This window comes from Pygoscelis adeliae, unplaced genomic scaffold (genome assembly GCF_000699105.1).
Source record: "Pygoscelis adeliae isolate BGI_AS28 unplaced genomic scaffold, ASM69910v1 Scaffold358, whole genome shotgun sequence".
NCBI lineage: Eukaryota > Metazoa > Chordata > Aves > Sphenisciformes > Spheniscidae > Pygoscelis > Pygoscelis adeliae.
In genome coordinates, this window is record NW_008825429.1 from 2,768,500 (window position 1) to 2,784,147 (window position 15,648).

General features: G+C 42.1%; 2 protein-coding genes across 3 annotated transcripts in view; one reads left to right on the top strand and one right to left on the bottom strand.

Moving 5' to 3' along the window:
* Positions 1 to 1,524: 1,524 nt before the first annotated feature.
* On the top strand, positions 1,525 to 12,084 carry PISD (phosphatidylserine decarboxylase). Of its 2 annotated transcripts, none has more exons than XM_009330800.1 (7): positions 1,525 to 2,785; positions 4,994 to 5,159; positions 7,235 to 7,471; positions 7,599 to 7,737; positions 8,674 to 8,820; positions 10,632 to 10,792; positions 11,096 to 12,084. In XM_009330800.1, the coding sequence occupies exons 1-7, from the start codon at positions 2,589 to 2,591 to the stop codon at positions 11,318 to 11,320; spliced, it is 1,272 nt and encodes a 423-aa protein (XP_009329075.1). In that variant the 5' UTR covers positions 1,525 to 2,588; the 3' UTR covers positions 11,321 to 12,084. The 2 variants fall into 2 exon arrangements, with proteins under 2 accessions (XP_009329075.1, XP_009329076.1); XM_009330801.1 differs by having other exon boundaries at positions 1,525 to 2,591.
* Positions 12,085 to 13,434: 1,350 nt separating this feature from the next.
* The window catches only part of SFI1 (Sfi1 homolog, spindle assembly associated (yeast)), a 29,828-nt gene continuing 27,614 nt past the window's right edge, over positions 13,435 to 15,648 (bottom strand). The window contains exons 29-32 of the mRNA XM_009330857.1: positions 15,628 to 15,645; positions 14,842 to 14,944; positions 14,154 to 14,290; positions 13,435 to 14,039 (exon numbers count right to left, since the gene is read on the bottom strand). Of these exons, the coding sequence (XP_009329132.1) occupies positions 14,183 to 14,290; positions 14,842 to 14,944; positions 15,628 to 15,645 (229 nt within the window). The 3' untranslated portion in view covers positions 13,435 to 14,039; positions 14,154 to 14,182. The remainder of the gene's footprint in view (positions 14,040 to 14,153; positions 14,291 to 14,841; positions 14,945 to 15,627; positions 15,646 to 15,648) is intronic.

Here is a 15,648-nt window from a genome sequence, read left to right on the forward strand (position 1 = left end):
TGACCAACCTCCTACAGACCAACAATCGCAAGATTCTTGTCTAAGCGAATAACGCAGGCTTTGTGGCGCTGCCTCCGTCACAAGAAGTCCAGCTATTGAGATGCCATTACATGAGTTCCTCTGTCACGAGCTGGTTGATCACCAGTTCTTGTTCCTTTCCCCATGGAAAGCAGGTAAACTCAGGGTGGGTTTTTCCTTTCAGCCTTCTTACGCTGTAGGAGCTGTACATTGCTTCTGGGGCAGCCGCGACAGGGGTGGCAACCTGCCATATATGTCAGCGTTTAAGCAGGACTCGGGTATTTGCATCTTGGTGAATGTAATGAGGTCAGTAGAATAGAATTTAAGAGAAACATAGGTGGTCTTATTCATCTGAACTCAGTTTTTTTTAAGAAGTGGAGGGGAAAAAAAAAGCTTGTAACATCCATATTTCTCCCCTCCTGGAGAGGAATCTCTCTTGCACCACGTTTTTTGTTTTGAACTGAAGGGTGGTAGGTCCCGCTGCATTGGGCTGTAGAACATTTCAATGTCCGTTTGTTTTTAGGGAGCAGGTGAGCTATTTAACTTGTTCCGGGCTTTCACAGAATCAGTCTTGTTCAATCTGGAATATAATAATTTCTTGAAAATGTTTTGGGGGATAAGATTGACTTTCTACCGAAAGAGCTGGTGGGTTTACCTCCCTTATCCGTAAGGGAAGGGTGCTGAAGAAAATGTAGATAAGGCTTCTGTTTGCTCTGTTGTCTTTCTGCGAAGTCATGCACCAGGTGAAAGGTCCTCAAAGGAGGAGATAAGACCTTAGACCAGGGAGCAGGGTGCCAGCCTGACCTGCAGGAGCTGAAACGATGTTGTCAATTTAGCTTGCTTCTATTTAAAATTTAGTATTTAATGGTGGTAATTTCTGATGTTCCTGGCAAATCAAGAGAAATAGCTCCCCTGTGCTCCTCGTTGCTTTTCTTTGAATTTTGATGGGATTTGGGTAAGTGCTTTCATCACTTTACTATACAGATGGCTTCATTTTTGTTGTGTAGGAGTTTCTTGTGCCAGCCAGAGAAAGACTGAACGATATTTTAAAGAGGAAAACAAAAAAGTTGGCTCAGGGAGGAAGGGGTATGTTTTGAGCGCCTTCAGCTGATCTTAAATTTACCTTCTTTCTATTAACTGGGGTTTTTTTAAATATGCAGTTGTTAAAATTCAGCTGAAACAACAACATACACACAGGTCTTGGAACTTCCCGAGATACAGAATACCATATAGCAGTTGTGATATTTGGAGTTGAAGGCCAATCAAAATACACAGTTCTTGCTAGAATGTTTTCCTTTCGAGGCCTGCGTGGGATGCCATTAGCTAGTTAATTCTAGCTTTTCCTGCTGGCCCTCCCGCTTCTCCTGCCTTATCCCTAATACAATACAACCCTTTCCCTCGCATCAGAGCAGCAGTGCTCTTTTTGATCTAGTCTTATCAGGCGTACAGCTTTCATGGTGTTTAGAGAGCTTTGGAAACAAGGAGTTTTTTTATTTTTTTAAACCCGGACTTTAACAGAAAATCTAAGTGAAATGGATAGCCACTAGAGTTAGCCCCCAAACTGTTCTATGCTGGAGATGTGGTCTGCAGGGACAAAGAGGGAAATTTCTCTCTCTGTATATTCAGAATGCTCAGATAGAAATACTGCAGCTTTTTGTCTTTAAAAAACAAAACAAAACCAGCTTCCTTTGCTCATGTTTTGTATTTTAGTGCTACTGGACATAAAAACTGTGACAGTACCGGGCGTCACATAATAGACACATTAACACTGCTTTTACACCCGATTCTCAAGCTGGCCCTAAAACTGGCTATTTCATTACGTATTTGGGTATTTGTAGAAGAATGTCCTTTACCTGCTCCCTGCGTGAGTCTTTTGAGATGGAAAGAGACTTCAGGAGATGGATGTTGGTGTCTGGCAATGGCTGTGAAATAGAAAGACGTTCCTTTCCTTTCTGTTTTCTTCTTTCCAAGCTGGACATTAGAGCAGGGAAGGATGTTTGGTGCCCAGCAGTCCAGAACTCTTTTAGCGGCAGCTGCTGCACTGCAGAATTGAAGCTGGGAATTATCTCCTCCTCTTCTCCACCCCACTCCTCCTCCCAGCCTCGGATTCAGACTGGCTCTGGGGTTAGCTGTGCAAGGCCAGCTGGCTGCTCATCTGACTGTAGTGCATCGCTGCCCAGCAGCCTGAGACGAGACTGCAGGGTGTTTTTTGGAGAGTTGAGTTTCAATGGCCACCCTGACTAGCGAGAAGCAAGGACTGCTTATACAGACAGCTCGTTTCTATCTTGTGCAGAGTCGGCTTTGTAGTGGGATGTTGAAATATGACACAATGCCTGTTTGTTTGCAATAGCTGCAACCCTCGTAGCAGAGATTCAAGTGGGAAACAGAGGGGGAATCCAGAGACAAACCAGCGGGGGAATTAGGAACTGTGACGCCGTGTCCTCTCTCCTGTGCCGGAGCAAGCAAAGGAAAGAGAGGTAGAGGAAAAAAGACTGAGCCTTGCGACCAACCGTCACCCTGACGATGTGTCAGTCAAACACCCTGCAGGGACCAGATCTGCACACAGGGAAATGGTGAGATGCTATAAAGCTTTATCTAACCCTCCACCCTCTTGCTACAACCTCCACAAAGTTAAAATTCATGTCCGGAGGCTGCGTTCAGGGAACGGCGGCAGCAGGAGCTGTGCCAGGGACCAGCACCCACAACTGGAGAGTCCAGGCCTGGCTGGCTCTGCCGGTGGTACACCAAATAGGAGAACTCATTTCAGGTACTGTTCAGTATTTTCTGCTTTGCAGGAATGGTGACTGAAGGGAGAAACGAGGGCGGGAGGATGGGAGGGTTTCTGGGCAGAAGAAGCGATGGCCATCTGCAAAGCTTTTGTTTGGCCTAATTACTATAAAGCTCCTTATGCATTGAATTGGCAGAGAAGGGCATGCTGTTCTATGACAAGGGGGATGAGGAGGCTTTCATTCCTTACCTTTGAATTCTCCATCACTAGGAGAATAGAAAAATTAGCGAGGGACTGCTCTGAAACCAGGCCAAGGCAGTGAGAAGCCCGAGGGCTCTCGAGTGAGCTGCCAGGATGCAGCTCTGCGGGGATTGGTTCCTGAGCAACTGCAGTGAAGGGGGGGAGAGCAGTGGGAGGGGGAGCAGGACCTCCACGCTCAATGCTGGCAACCCAGCTCCCGGCCTTGCCAGCCCTCGAGCAGACCGCAGGCTGGTGGACGGTAAGGATGGGAGGAAGAATGTGAAGTGTCCCCGCCTGTTCCCAAGTCAAGTCAGTCCCGCGTCCTACTGAGAAAGCCAGCTTTACCTCTGCCAAGACAGCACTAAATCGCCTCAGGGTTTTTTTCCCCTTGCATTGTGATGCACAGATCATTCTCTGTTTTTTATTTATTAATTCTTGGGGGGAAAGAAGTCGTGCTCACTGCAGAAAAAAAAGTCTGAGCCAAAAGCACCATCTTGCCTCCCAAAGTGGTGACAGTTGTACCTGCCTGCATGACACTAATTCTGATCCAAGTTTTGAAAAGAACGTGTTGGCAAGAAAATTTCCTTTTAATTTCCCAGCTTCTTTCCATCTTGGAAAGACACACACAGTATTTTATAGTTCATCCTTTGCATCATATGATCCAGCGATAGAGCGAGCTGTTCAGAGCAGCCAGAGCGTACCACTTGCAGTTTGTGTGCGCACATGGCTGTTATCCTGGTTGCCGGCATGCTGCCTTCAGCAGTGTGGGGAGAACAATCTCTTAGCCAGGATTTAAGTCAGTGCCCAAAAGATTTGAATGTTCTGCCCTCAGGTAGGCAGACTTTCATTTGACATTGACCTTGGAAATGCCAACGGTTTCTTTATGACTAGAAGCCAAAGAATAAATGGGGACCTGAAGGGTCTCTCATCCAGACCTCCTGCAAGGGTCTGAACCGAGGCCCATGATGTCTTCTGCTAATAAGATGAGCAGCTTTTCTCTCCAAGAGTTACAAGTTCAACTTCTCCCCATGGCCACTTGTGCAAAATGAGTTTGCTCTCAGCCAGGACATCCACATCACAAAAAAATCATAGATGCAGTTGGTTATGAGGCAAAGGAGTTGGTTATTGGGCTATGGAGACTAGATTATCTTGCAGCACTAGCGATATCTGCTTTGTCCACATGTTCTCTGTTCAGAGCCAGGGTACGCAGTGAAGGTTTTAAGACCTGGAAAGATGTCTTTTGGAATCAGTTATTTGAAAATTGTATTAATTAACTCGGGAGTGCCACTCCTGTTGTTTCTCAAGTAAGTGTTTGTTTCCTGAAGTTAGTGAATGACCAACAGGTCTGTGTAAATTTGACTCCAAGGCACAATCTAGTCAAGATGCCTTCAACACATGAACCCTCTGAGGGACCTCAGTTTCTTAGGTTTCAAGGATTTCTTTCATCAGAGTATCTGTTCTTTCCTTAGTATACATTACAATATACAATTCCTCCATACAGTTCTTATTAAAGTCCTAGCATCACAGATTCCTAGCTTTCAGAATATTGTTTGCTGTCCACTTTGGCTATCCAACAGCTGGAGCCGTCACAAAACACTTTCTGGGGATGTAATCTTCTGATATTTGGAAGAAGAACCTTTGCGCTTTCTTATTTCCACTGTAAACTATCATGTTATGTTGTTAGTTGCATGAACCAGCTGTGACTGTTTTCAGATGTCACCTGCAAGTGATCTTGCCTTTAATTTTTGAGGGTGTCACTCATAAAATGTGACCTGTGAGAGTGAACACCATTTTTTGGACAGAGGAGTTTTCTTTTTTTTTTCTTTTTAAGGTAAACTGGTCTTCTATTTGGGAAGGGGAAGAACTGACCAAAATAAAGGAGTAAAGACTTGCAGAATCAATGTTTAAGTAAAGATTAGCAGGAATAAATCATCCCCAGCTATCAGAAGCTGGTGGTTCTGAAGCTGAGATGGCTGACCCTCTTATGTTGTGTATGTAATCTTTCAGGTTGCAATTTCCCCAGCTGGCCCTGAGGCGAAGGTTGGGCCAGCTAAGCTGTATGTCTAGGCCTGCTCTGAAACTCCGTTCTTGGCCTCTGACTATTCTCTATTATCTTCTGCCTTTCGATGCTCTTAAACCCTTGACCAGAGTGGGATGGAGGCCTATGAGCAGGGTAAGTGTGAGCAGGTCTCTCTTGCGCTTCGTGTTTGTTAGCTCTTTTATACCGAAGGGAGCTGGCAGCAGCTGTTGGATATGATCCTTAATATAGAACAGGCTGATGATCACTAGTACGAAAGCAGAGAGATGCAATTCACGTTTCCCTTTAGTTTTTACTGTTCATAGTTGTGCTGACTAACTGCTTCACAGACAAGTGATTTTTTTTCAGTAGCAGAGAACTTCTTTGTCCTCTAACGGTCAAGGGTCTACCCAGGAAAATCAACAGAAACTTCTGAATTAATTCAGTCACCTCGAAGTATCAGGGCTAGGATGAGGCAGACCTGCTGGTCTTCTCCAGTTCCCTTTCCTGGCCACATTGAAATGGTCTCTTGCTTTCTGTCATTTTGGCACAGAAAGGGTTTGTTCCTCAAGTTCTTTGAGCATTTGTAATCCAGCCTGTCCAAATGGTACGCAGATCTCTGCTCTGATACTGTTGTGAGCAGGGTGTAGGAAGCCTTGCACGTGGATATTCTCTGCACACATGCAATTTCAGAATGCAACAACCACAGAAATGTTTTGATTGAAAACTGCAACAAAATTGTGGTTAAGACTATTTCATTGAATAGCTGTTCTGTTTGATCCCATCAACTTGAAAACCAGGCTCTTTTGAAGAGAAGGGCCTACCAGGAAATACCACTTCGACAATTTTTGTGATTTTACAGCAGTAGCTGCATATTCTCAGTATTTGTGGAAAACTGAGCAAAACTGATTTTAGAAATTAACACTGTATAAGGCATGTCAAATAAAATGGCAAAACATTTTTTCTTCAGTACTTCGGCTTATATAACCTAAGGTACTGTTGATTCAGATGTTTTTATCTGAAGTAAGATTAGGTTGCTGTTTTCTTTCTGAAATATCACTGTATTTTAATGCGATGCAGGATGGCGATTTGTGAGTGAAATCCTAATTCACTGTATTTGATAGGATGGACAGGCTCTCAGCCAGTGTGTGCTTCTGTTTGTGTTTATGGCTGTATTTTGCAAGACTTAATTATGAAGGATATGATTAATATTGAGAATAAATGATGACTCCCACTAAGAAAAAAACCCAACTTTTAGTTGGGAGTTAAATGTAGCTGAGCTGCACTGTTCAAAAAAATTGTACTAGGTTCAGTAGGTAACTACTTCTTTTGTAAAACTGGTTTTGGAGGGTTCAGTGCCCTTGGTCCACACCTCCCACCCCCTTGATGACATCATGGTCATATGAGCTTTTTTTGGCTGATACTAAGTACCACAAACCTCAGCAGAGTTACCTGCTGGAATTACCAACAGGAAGACGCCGTCATCTGTCCAGTTACATCAACAGCATATACCTCTTACCAACATTGTTTCATTTGTTTTTCTTGCTACTAAAACTTACGCTTTGGTGTAAGTCCAAAGATGTATTTCTACGGGAATAAAGGCACTTTACTCTTACAGTTGGCAACTCCCGTTGTTGCGAGAGGAGTAAGGCTGGCATAAGTTTACAGCGGTGTAGCTGCATCCACGTGGGTACGTTTCTTCGATTGTACTAGTATCATTAGAGCAGTACAATACTGGGATGTGGAAAACACCCTCGTTAGTAGATGCATAGAGAAGCACGTCATTGACTGAAAAAATAATTTGTCAGTGTTCAATTTTCATTTGGTTATTCACAAAAATTAATATATTGGTAACATTAAACCCTTCTGATGAGTGTTCTACTAGAATATGTGAAATGTGTCTTTTTTTCTGTAAGCCTCACACTGGGCAGTTTCCAGTTACTTGAATGTGGAGCTTCAGCCTGCAGGGGAGTGGAGATTCTGGCTTCAGTATAAGGTTATAGTAAGTTTCATCCTGTCTCTCATCTGCTCTCATCAGAATGGAGGGAGTGAGGATGAAGCGCAGTGTTAAATTTTTGCTGACTTAAAGGCCACTTTGTGTGGTGTAACCCACTGAATTCAAGGGAGTGGTTAGCAGGGACAGTTTGATCCTTTCTGGTTTATGGGGAGAAGTAAGAGAAAGCCGTCAGTGGGAAGAACTGAATGACGTGGTGCAATTCTTCTTTCTTTAGGTTGCTCTGTACAAATCAGTACCAACTCGGCTGCTCTCACGAGCCTGGGGTCGCCTGAACCAGGTGGAGCTGCCTACATGGCTCCGGAAGCCTGTTTACAGCCTGTACATCTGGACATTTGGAGTGAACATGAAGGAGGCAGCTGTTGAAGATCTGCATCACTATAGAAACCTCAGCGAATTCTTCCGCAGGAAGCTGAAACCACAAGCGCGGCCAGTCTGCTGTTTGCACAGTGTGGTGAGTAAAAGGAAATGAAGGCTTTACACTACACTACCAGCTCCCCCCCACCCCCCAAAGGAACGTGCCTGCTTTATGAGGAATGAATGAATTCCTAATGTGTTTCATTTTTTTCTCTTTGCTGTAGATTAGTCCCTCTGATGGAAAGATCCTTAATTTTGGACAGGTAAAAAACTGTGAAGTGGAGCAAGTAAAAGGGGTTACTTACTCTCTGGAATCTTTCTTGGGACCTCGCACCTCCACAGAGGAACTGCATTTTAGCCAGGGTGAGTTCTGCATTTATTCTGCTCTGCCCTTTCAGTGTTCTCAGAGATCATGAGAAAAGAGATTGCCTCTCCCCCCCATCCCCCCCTTTTCTTTCTCACATCGTCAGTAACAAAAGCAGGGCTGATTTTTATTTGTTTGTTTGGGGATAAACATGTCACTGTTCTAGTTCTTCTCTTTCTCACCAGCGGCTTTATAGTGTCTTGCCTGGCTCATTCTGATTATCTGAATTTAATTGCTTGGTTCCTACAATTGACTCCAAGATCTGCCACTATAATGAGGCTACAGCACTGCTGCTGTCAGACTGAAATGTGCCCAAGCACCTGGTTAGCAAAAATCACATAAGCTACTCCGTAACAAGATTTACGCTCAAGCACTATACCTCTAATGACTTGTGCTATTACTGCTCTGCTGCACCTCAAGCACTGTCTCCAAGGCCTTGGGTTTTGATGAAAGCAACACATTTTGCTAAACTGGCGAGGGGACTGGAGAGACCGAGTTCTGCAAACAGCAGGGTTATTTTCAACACGAGCACAAATGAAACTAATGCATTTTCTAAAACTAGGGACTCTTCACAAATTCTGTTCTTCAAAGGGTTGCTTTGAGAAAAATTCTGTTCTTGAACGGGTAACTTTAATAAAACTTGTGTTTCACTGGATTTCAGTTTCTGCTCTTCTGTTTAGGGAAGGGCAAACTCCAAAATGAAGGCATTTCCAAAATTACTAAAACAATACAGGATCTAATTTTGTTGTAAAGGGAAAAGAACACTTTGAAATATTGGATTCCTGGACAAAGTGTAGCTTTTTGTAGTCTCAACAATGCATGTGGACTGCATTTAGTCCTCTATTACCACTGGTTCTAATGTAGACTGCTTGGCTATGGTAGATGACTGCATGAAGAGTATCTTCAACCCCTTTCTTTTTGCGGTTTCTTTGCAGCCCCACCTGGTAACTCTTTTCAGCAACAACTAGTCACAAAGGAGGGGAACGAGCTCTACCATTGTGTAATCTACCTTGCACCAGGGGATTATCACTGCTTCCACTCACCCACTGACTGGAGAGTGTCACACCGGCGTCATTTCCCAGGTAGGTTTCTGTTCCTAGAAAATGAATGTAGAGCAGCTATGGAGGGAAGCGCTGGTGTGGGCCACTGCTGAATGAGACACACCAGTGGAGCACTTGTACAGTCACGTGATAGATAATGGTAGAAAAATGATTTGTCACAAATGGTAATTAATTTTATAGTAGTATAGTTTACCAGAACAAATAACATACAAATGGTGAAAACAGTAATATCGTATGAAAGCTGTTTTTAGTTCTTTGAAGTAACTGTCGATGCATGCTGACCTGACTTGTTCCCAAACACGATTTGTTCAGTTTGCACCTGAAATACAAATAGTTCTGCAGATCAGAGCAAACAGTAGCCTGAAATATGATCTCTTCCTGTGCTCGGCAAAGAAGATGCAACTAAACAGTTACGTTATTAGAGCTGGGATCACATGCTTTTGTCCTCCTCTTTGCAGATCATCATACTGTAGTTCAGCAGTTAACAAAAATCTTTTAATTCTTGGTATCTAGCAAAAACCTAAGCACTTGGATTTGGTTTCAAACACCGTGAGGGAGAGACAGTGACCTGCCGCAAGGTTTGAGAAATCTGTCAAGTTCCAGATTGAAGCTAGGCCTTGGCTGAAACAAAGGAGTATTAGTGATGCTAATACTCCTGCTGCTATCGGATTCAATGCAGCAGATGCATTTTATAGCTAAAATGTGTGTAGTGAATATACCTCACTAAATTACTGTAAGGACTTTGTTGGGATTTAAATCTTTGAGGTTCTTCTGTAATAAACTTTTTTTTTTAACTGATAAACATTATTAGTATTATTTCCTGGTCAGCTCTAGCTAGATAGCTACTTGGTTTTCAGCCACAGTTTCAGTAACCACTTTTATGCATTTACCAAAAAGAACTGGAAGGGGCTGCTCTTGTGCAATCAATAGTTAACCAGGGAAACCTGTTCCTAAGCTGTAAAAAGTTTCTTTAGCTTCCTTTTAGGAGCCTGTAGCCTTTTGTTAGATGGATCTTGCGTGCTTATTAGAAGGCTTCTTTCAATTCTATCTATCAGGGCTGAGACTAGGGACTAGCTCTGCCTTTGTCCTTACCCTGATCTCTCTTAAGGGCCTATCAGATGACAATTAACAGTAGTTGTCATTTGTGAATTTGTAGATGACACTAGTGTGAAGTTGGTCGGTTATATCTTTGGTAGAGGAATAGCATCAGACAGTGTGGAAATGAGTCCCTGCCACCTCAGTTTGGTGTGATAGAAGAGTAGGTGATGATCCTAGAATAGGCTTCAACAATGGCAGATATTTTGAAAGGGACTCCCATCCCAGATTTTGCTCCCTACTTTAATGGCAGGCTTTTACTCTCTGGAAATGCAGTCAAGGTGAAGCTGTAGATGGGAGTAAGTGAAAGCTGAGGGAGGTGGGCTGGGGGTACTGAAAAGAACCATTTCCAGGTAGGAAAATTTAAACCCTTTGCCTTCTAACAGAGAGAACGGTAGATGGTGCTCCAGATTGCATTCAAGCCTTACAATGAAGGATGAGTATGGTCTTTAGTTTTTCTGTGACTCTGCTAGGAAAAATGCGAAGTAATATGAGCCCTGCCCAAAAGTGTTGATCTTTCTGGACAGAAGACTACAGATTACATCTTTGTATGACTCCTTTGTTTTTACTACAGTCTTGTCTTTCATTTGCTCTGCCTAGCATTTGCCTCTCTTATAAAAATAAGTGACAATTGCTTACTGGATCAGCTACAGTTATACTGAAAATACCATTTAGATAGCATTATAATACTGCTACAAACCAGACAACTTAACTTGCATATTTTCTCGCTGCTGCAGGCTCTCTAATGTCTGTGAATCCTGGAGTTGCTCGCTGGATCAAAGAACTGTTCTGCCACAATGAACGGGTTGTCCTTACAGGTGACTGGAAGCATGGCTTTTTCTCTTTAACAGCTGTAGGAGCAACAAATGTGGGCTCCATCCGCATCTACTTTGACCAGGTGAGCAAGACAGTAGTAGGCAGCTTTCTGGTTTTGATGGTTGAGGTTGGTACAGTATAATAAAAGAAAACTAAAAAAAAAACAACCTTAAAACCCTTAAAATCTTATTACCCTGAAATTAAGGTGTTTCACAATACTGATGTTTTAAGACTGTTTTAAAGGGAGTCATCTCCGGTATAGACTATTTTTTTAATATTCCTGTTGCACTTTAGAATTGTAAGTTCCTGCATTGAAAATGCCTGGATATCCAGTCTACAGCTGTGCTGAAAATCTGAAGTAACAGTTTCTTCCTTCTCTGTACAGGACTTGCATACCAACAGTCCACGTTACTCTAAAGGTTCCTACAATGACTTCAGCTTCATATCCAACAACAACAAGGAGGGAATCCCCATGAGGAAAGGGGAACATTTAGGGGAATTTAACTTAGGCTCTACAATCGTACTGATCTTTGAGGCGCCCAAGGACTTCAAATTCCACCTCAAAGCCGGACAGAAAATCCGCTTTGGAGAAGCACTGGGCTCTCTATAGAAACTCTCAGCAAGGTTTTCTATACAAAAGGACTCTTATCACACCACTGAGTGTTTCACTTAACAAGTATGTATCACTCAGCAGGACCTGGGTGAGGAAAACAGAAGATGTCATTGCTATGTTCAACTTGAGAGTATTTGGACTATATTTACATGCTGCTGAATGCAGAAAGAATTGAATGACCATATATGTATCAGGTACAGCTGCCTTTAAAGATATTGACCACGGAGGTTTCTGTCCCACCCTGTGCCTGTAGTCTTTCATGTTCTCCCCTCAATGTGCCACTGGATAATTATGTTCTTAGAGCCTGTAAGTCCCTTTTAAGCCTTCCTAGGCTGTGCAGGTGCAATGGAAAAGGGTGGAGGTAGAGATTAGCTATATTTAAAGGGACAGTGACAGGCTCAGTCAGACCTTGTACCTTCTATCTGCAATATCTGTTTTTCAGACCTTGAGTAAAGAACGTGTTCTCATATTTATTTTATTCTGAGACACTGCTGAAGTTGTTATATAAAGGCAGCCTGTGAATGCATAGAGCACCAAACAAGTAAATTGGCTAGTATGGCTTCACAGTGCAAACTAAGCAAAATGTACAACAGACAGCATCAGTACAATAAATTACTCATCCAGGTTTTCTACTGTTAGACAACTTTAATTCTTTTACCTGACACTGTCCCTTTAAAAATGGACTTTGCACTGTATTTTAAACCTGAAAACACCATGTCTACATTCCATATGATGAAACTGGTCATCTTGGGATTTTCTCTAAAAAAAAAAAAAAAAAAAAAAAAAAAAAAACCAAACCAAACCAGACAAAGCTGTGTGTGTCCTGTTCCTAACCCATGGTTTTATTTTGCTATTCCAGGCCTTAAAGATTGTATGAGAGACAAGTTAGTTCACCTCTTGGATTAAGGGATGAGAAGAGGTAGGGGAGGTTTTTCTTGTGTGATGCAATGAGATGGCAGCCAAAATATGTTTTTACTTTCTGCTATGTATCTTCATTGTTGCTTTGTCACTAAATTCTTGAAGAATTAATCCGTCTACTTACAGAACTTCAGGACCAATTTTTATTGCACGGAGTGAAATGCCCTATGCATTGACTGTGTATAAAAAAATTACTTATCTTTGAAGCAATCCCAGGTTCCCTCCCAGGTGCCAACCTGGCCGTCCTATAATGGACTGGCAACGATTTTATCTTATCTTATCCAAAACAGAAAACACCCCCACACCTGCTCTGACTTCTGCCCTCATACTTAATGCTACGAATGTGCTGGGGGCTGAAAGCTCTATGCTGAAGCTTAATCCTGCAGCAAAACTTTAAAGTCTCTTTGTAACTTCATGTCAAGAAGAGTTAAAATCTAACACATTGGATCTACTGAATGTAGCATTACATGGCACTGACAGAAACTGGTGCCAAAGTGAAGAGGAATTGAGTTTTAAAGCAATGTATCAATTGTTTTTAGAGAAATAAACTGTTTGAAGTCCAGGCACTCAAACATTTAGAACTGACTGCTGTCCAGAGCTTGTTGGAGTGGACACGCTTATGAAACCTGCCTTTCTGCTCTCTGAAAGATTTCTCATATTACTTCCTTGCTTGAGCCTTGAGTGTTTTTTCTGCTGCTTCAAGGAGATGGTAAGCTTTGACCAGCTCGGACTTCCTAAAAAAACCCAAAACTTATCTTCTTTCTATGCACTGCAGAAAATAGAATATAATTTTGTTGTACAAATGTCCAGTTTGCCAAGTCCTGTATGCTTAGCTTGTCATCAGGAAAGACGGGATGACAGACTGCCTTTAAGTGATGTACCCCAGCCCTGACTCAGATGATGGTGGCTCTTTGGGTGACAAGCAGGAGAAAATTCATTTGGCTCCAAGAGTCAATGTTTCCTCACTTTAAAGGGGGAGGAGTTTGAAAGCTTGAAGTAGCTCTCAGCCACTTACCTTGTTAAACTTCTTGGCATTAGCAAGTTTACTCCTGCAGTAGTATATTGCCATATACAGGTTATAGAAATGTACACTTTTTAAAACCATTAAGAGTGAGAAAAGACTAAGGCAAACGTCAACCCCAAGAGGATAAAGCTACGAGTAGCCTTTTGACTAAGCTTCAACATCATGTTAACAGTAGAAAGCAAATTTATTCCAGTGGATGAGAGAAAAGACAACTGAAATCTTTTGCCCCTTTTCCACTGGGGCCTATGGCATCCAGACACAAGCCAAAGCAACTTGAAGCTTTAATTTCTTCCTACTCAGCATCATCATCCACAGTATCTGAAGGTTACTGTTAGCCTCGTAATGAAGGACAGGTTACCTGATGTTTGCTTTATTAGATTTCTAAGAAGAGGGAGAGGATTCAGCATCCAAGTGGCTGTTTTTGTGATGGTCTTAATACTGTGCAGAGCTAGCTGATTAACAAACATTACTTGTTATGCAGTGGTCATATGCGCCCTGGAAGTGAAAGCAAAGTTCCTAGAGGGTACTGATAATGCTGTGAATTTCTCCTGCATGGAGAATCCATTTAATTCTTCAACTGTATCAGTAGCACAGTATTTTTGTATGTCAAAGTGTATGACTTACTGACATTAACTCATTTAATTGCAAACATTTTGAAATAAAAAGTCTTATCAGTGTTGCTTATCTTTCTGAAATGTCAGGGTAACCTAAACTAGGTATTGCGAGTGCAGCATGAGGTATGTTTAGCTCCTGGTTGGTTTGGTTTTTAACCAGCTGTAGTAACAAAATAAAACAAACAAATATTTCAGTTAATTTATAAAATAAAAATGCCATACATAGACTAAGATAATGTATACATCTCTTCCCTCTAAAGGCAAAAAGTCCTACCCGTGAGCTGGAAAATTGGTTCAGATGCATTATATATCCAGAGCAATCTGGATATCATGCAGGCGGGCAACGAGGTTCTGCACATGATGTCTCTCTTTTAGTTGTGCTTTGGTGAGAGTGTTGATCCTCATGTGCAACTGAAAGTAAAAACAATTGCATAAGCTGTTTGTACAGCAAGACAGCATTTAGTCTTTTTGACAGGGGAAGAGTGAAGGAGCTCTAGCAGCCTTTATATTATCCCACTTAAGAACCATTAAGTGACAGGATTGCGTCACTCGGGAACAGCCAAGTACTGGCTAGCTTTAGAGGTAACGGTGCAGTACCCCACACACATGGCTGTATGAACTTGGGGGACTGACGGCAGTGCAGTCATTGTAGTATACCTACATAGTCCTGAGAAATCACAGAAAAAAATGAGACTGAATCTGCTAAAGCCTGGTATATAGCTCGGAAATAGCCTTCAAAAGATCTGTTGGAGCTGGAGTTACATTTCTGAACAAATAGGAAGATGCATCTATACAGCAGTCTGTTCTGCTCGACAGCCCACTTCTGATTACAAGTTTCCCTTCTGGCATTTTAATAACAGCTTACTATACAGTTCCTCTCAATTACCATCAGCCTTTAGGCTAAGTGCATAGCAAGTGCAATAATCACTTAAGTAACTTCAATTTGTCTGCTATTTACATACCTGATCCAATTCTTCCTGAACTCCTTGTACACCATCTTGGTCCTCTGGTTGCGTGCTCATTTCTAGCCACTTGTGTAGAATCTGTGCCTGCTGCTGACAGGATCTGATAAAATGGATTAGAAGGATTCTTATCCCAATTAGGAGCTCAACAGTCTAAGCCAACTTATACCTGCAATTGATACTCGCAGTAAGACCCAATTTTTTGTCTCAAACCAGTGAATGATAAAAGTCTTCAAAATAAGAGAAAAAAAAAAGGATGCTGGAAAGCAGAGAAATCTGCCTGAAAGTTGTTGTCTCCATTTCCTACTCCTAGTTCCCGACTTCTTCCTTTCCTTGAATCCCCTCCAAGCCCCATTTTCTTTTAAGCATTTTTGTAAATGTCATCTTGTTCTAGTTGAAAAGTTGTCAGACTCCAGCCATTTTTTTTTAATTGACAGCTGAAAAAGCTGTCTTCACTCCTCATGATAAAAGAACTAAAAGCTAAATTTCAGCTGCTCTGCCAAATTCATTTGTACTGCCTTCAGATTACACCCAATGATACCTTTGTCATGCTTTCTCCAGTAGCTGCCAAAGGTATAATTAAACCACTTGCTGGCTACAAAAGAAGTTGTGCATGCACTCTCTCCCACGTGGAGTGAACTCTTAAAAATCTCTAGAACTTTTCTCTGTTTCATTCACAATTCTGCTGTGAACAGACTGGTTATTTTCAAAGTAGATACATACAAAAAATGCAATATTAAGTTGACAGCATTAAGGAAGCCTGGCTAAGGGGGCTTTGCAACATACTTGAGTTCTTGTTTCCTGCTG

Coding starts and splice junctions, on each gene's coding strand:
- PISD (XM_009330800.1), top strand. CDS start 2,589: ATGGTGAGATGCTATAAAGCTTTATCTAACCCTCCACCCTCTTGCTAC. Junction 7,738..8,673: donor GGAACTGCATTTTAGCCAGG/GTGAGTTCTGCA, acceptor GTTTCTTTGCAG/CCCCACCTGGTAACTCTTTT. Junction 8,821..10,631: donor ACACCGGCGTCATTTCCCAG/GTAGGTTTCTGT, acceptor TCGCTGCTGCAG/GCTCTCTAATGTCTGTGAAT.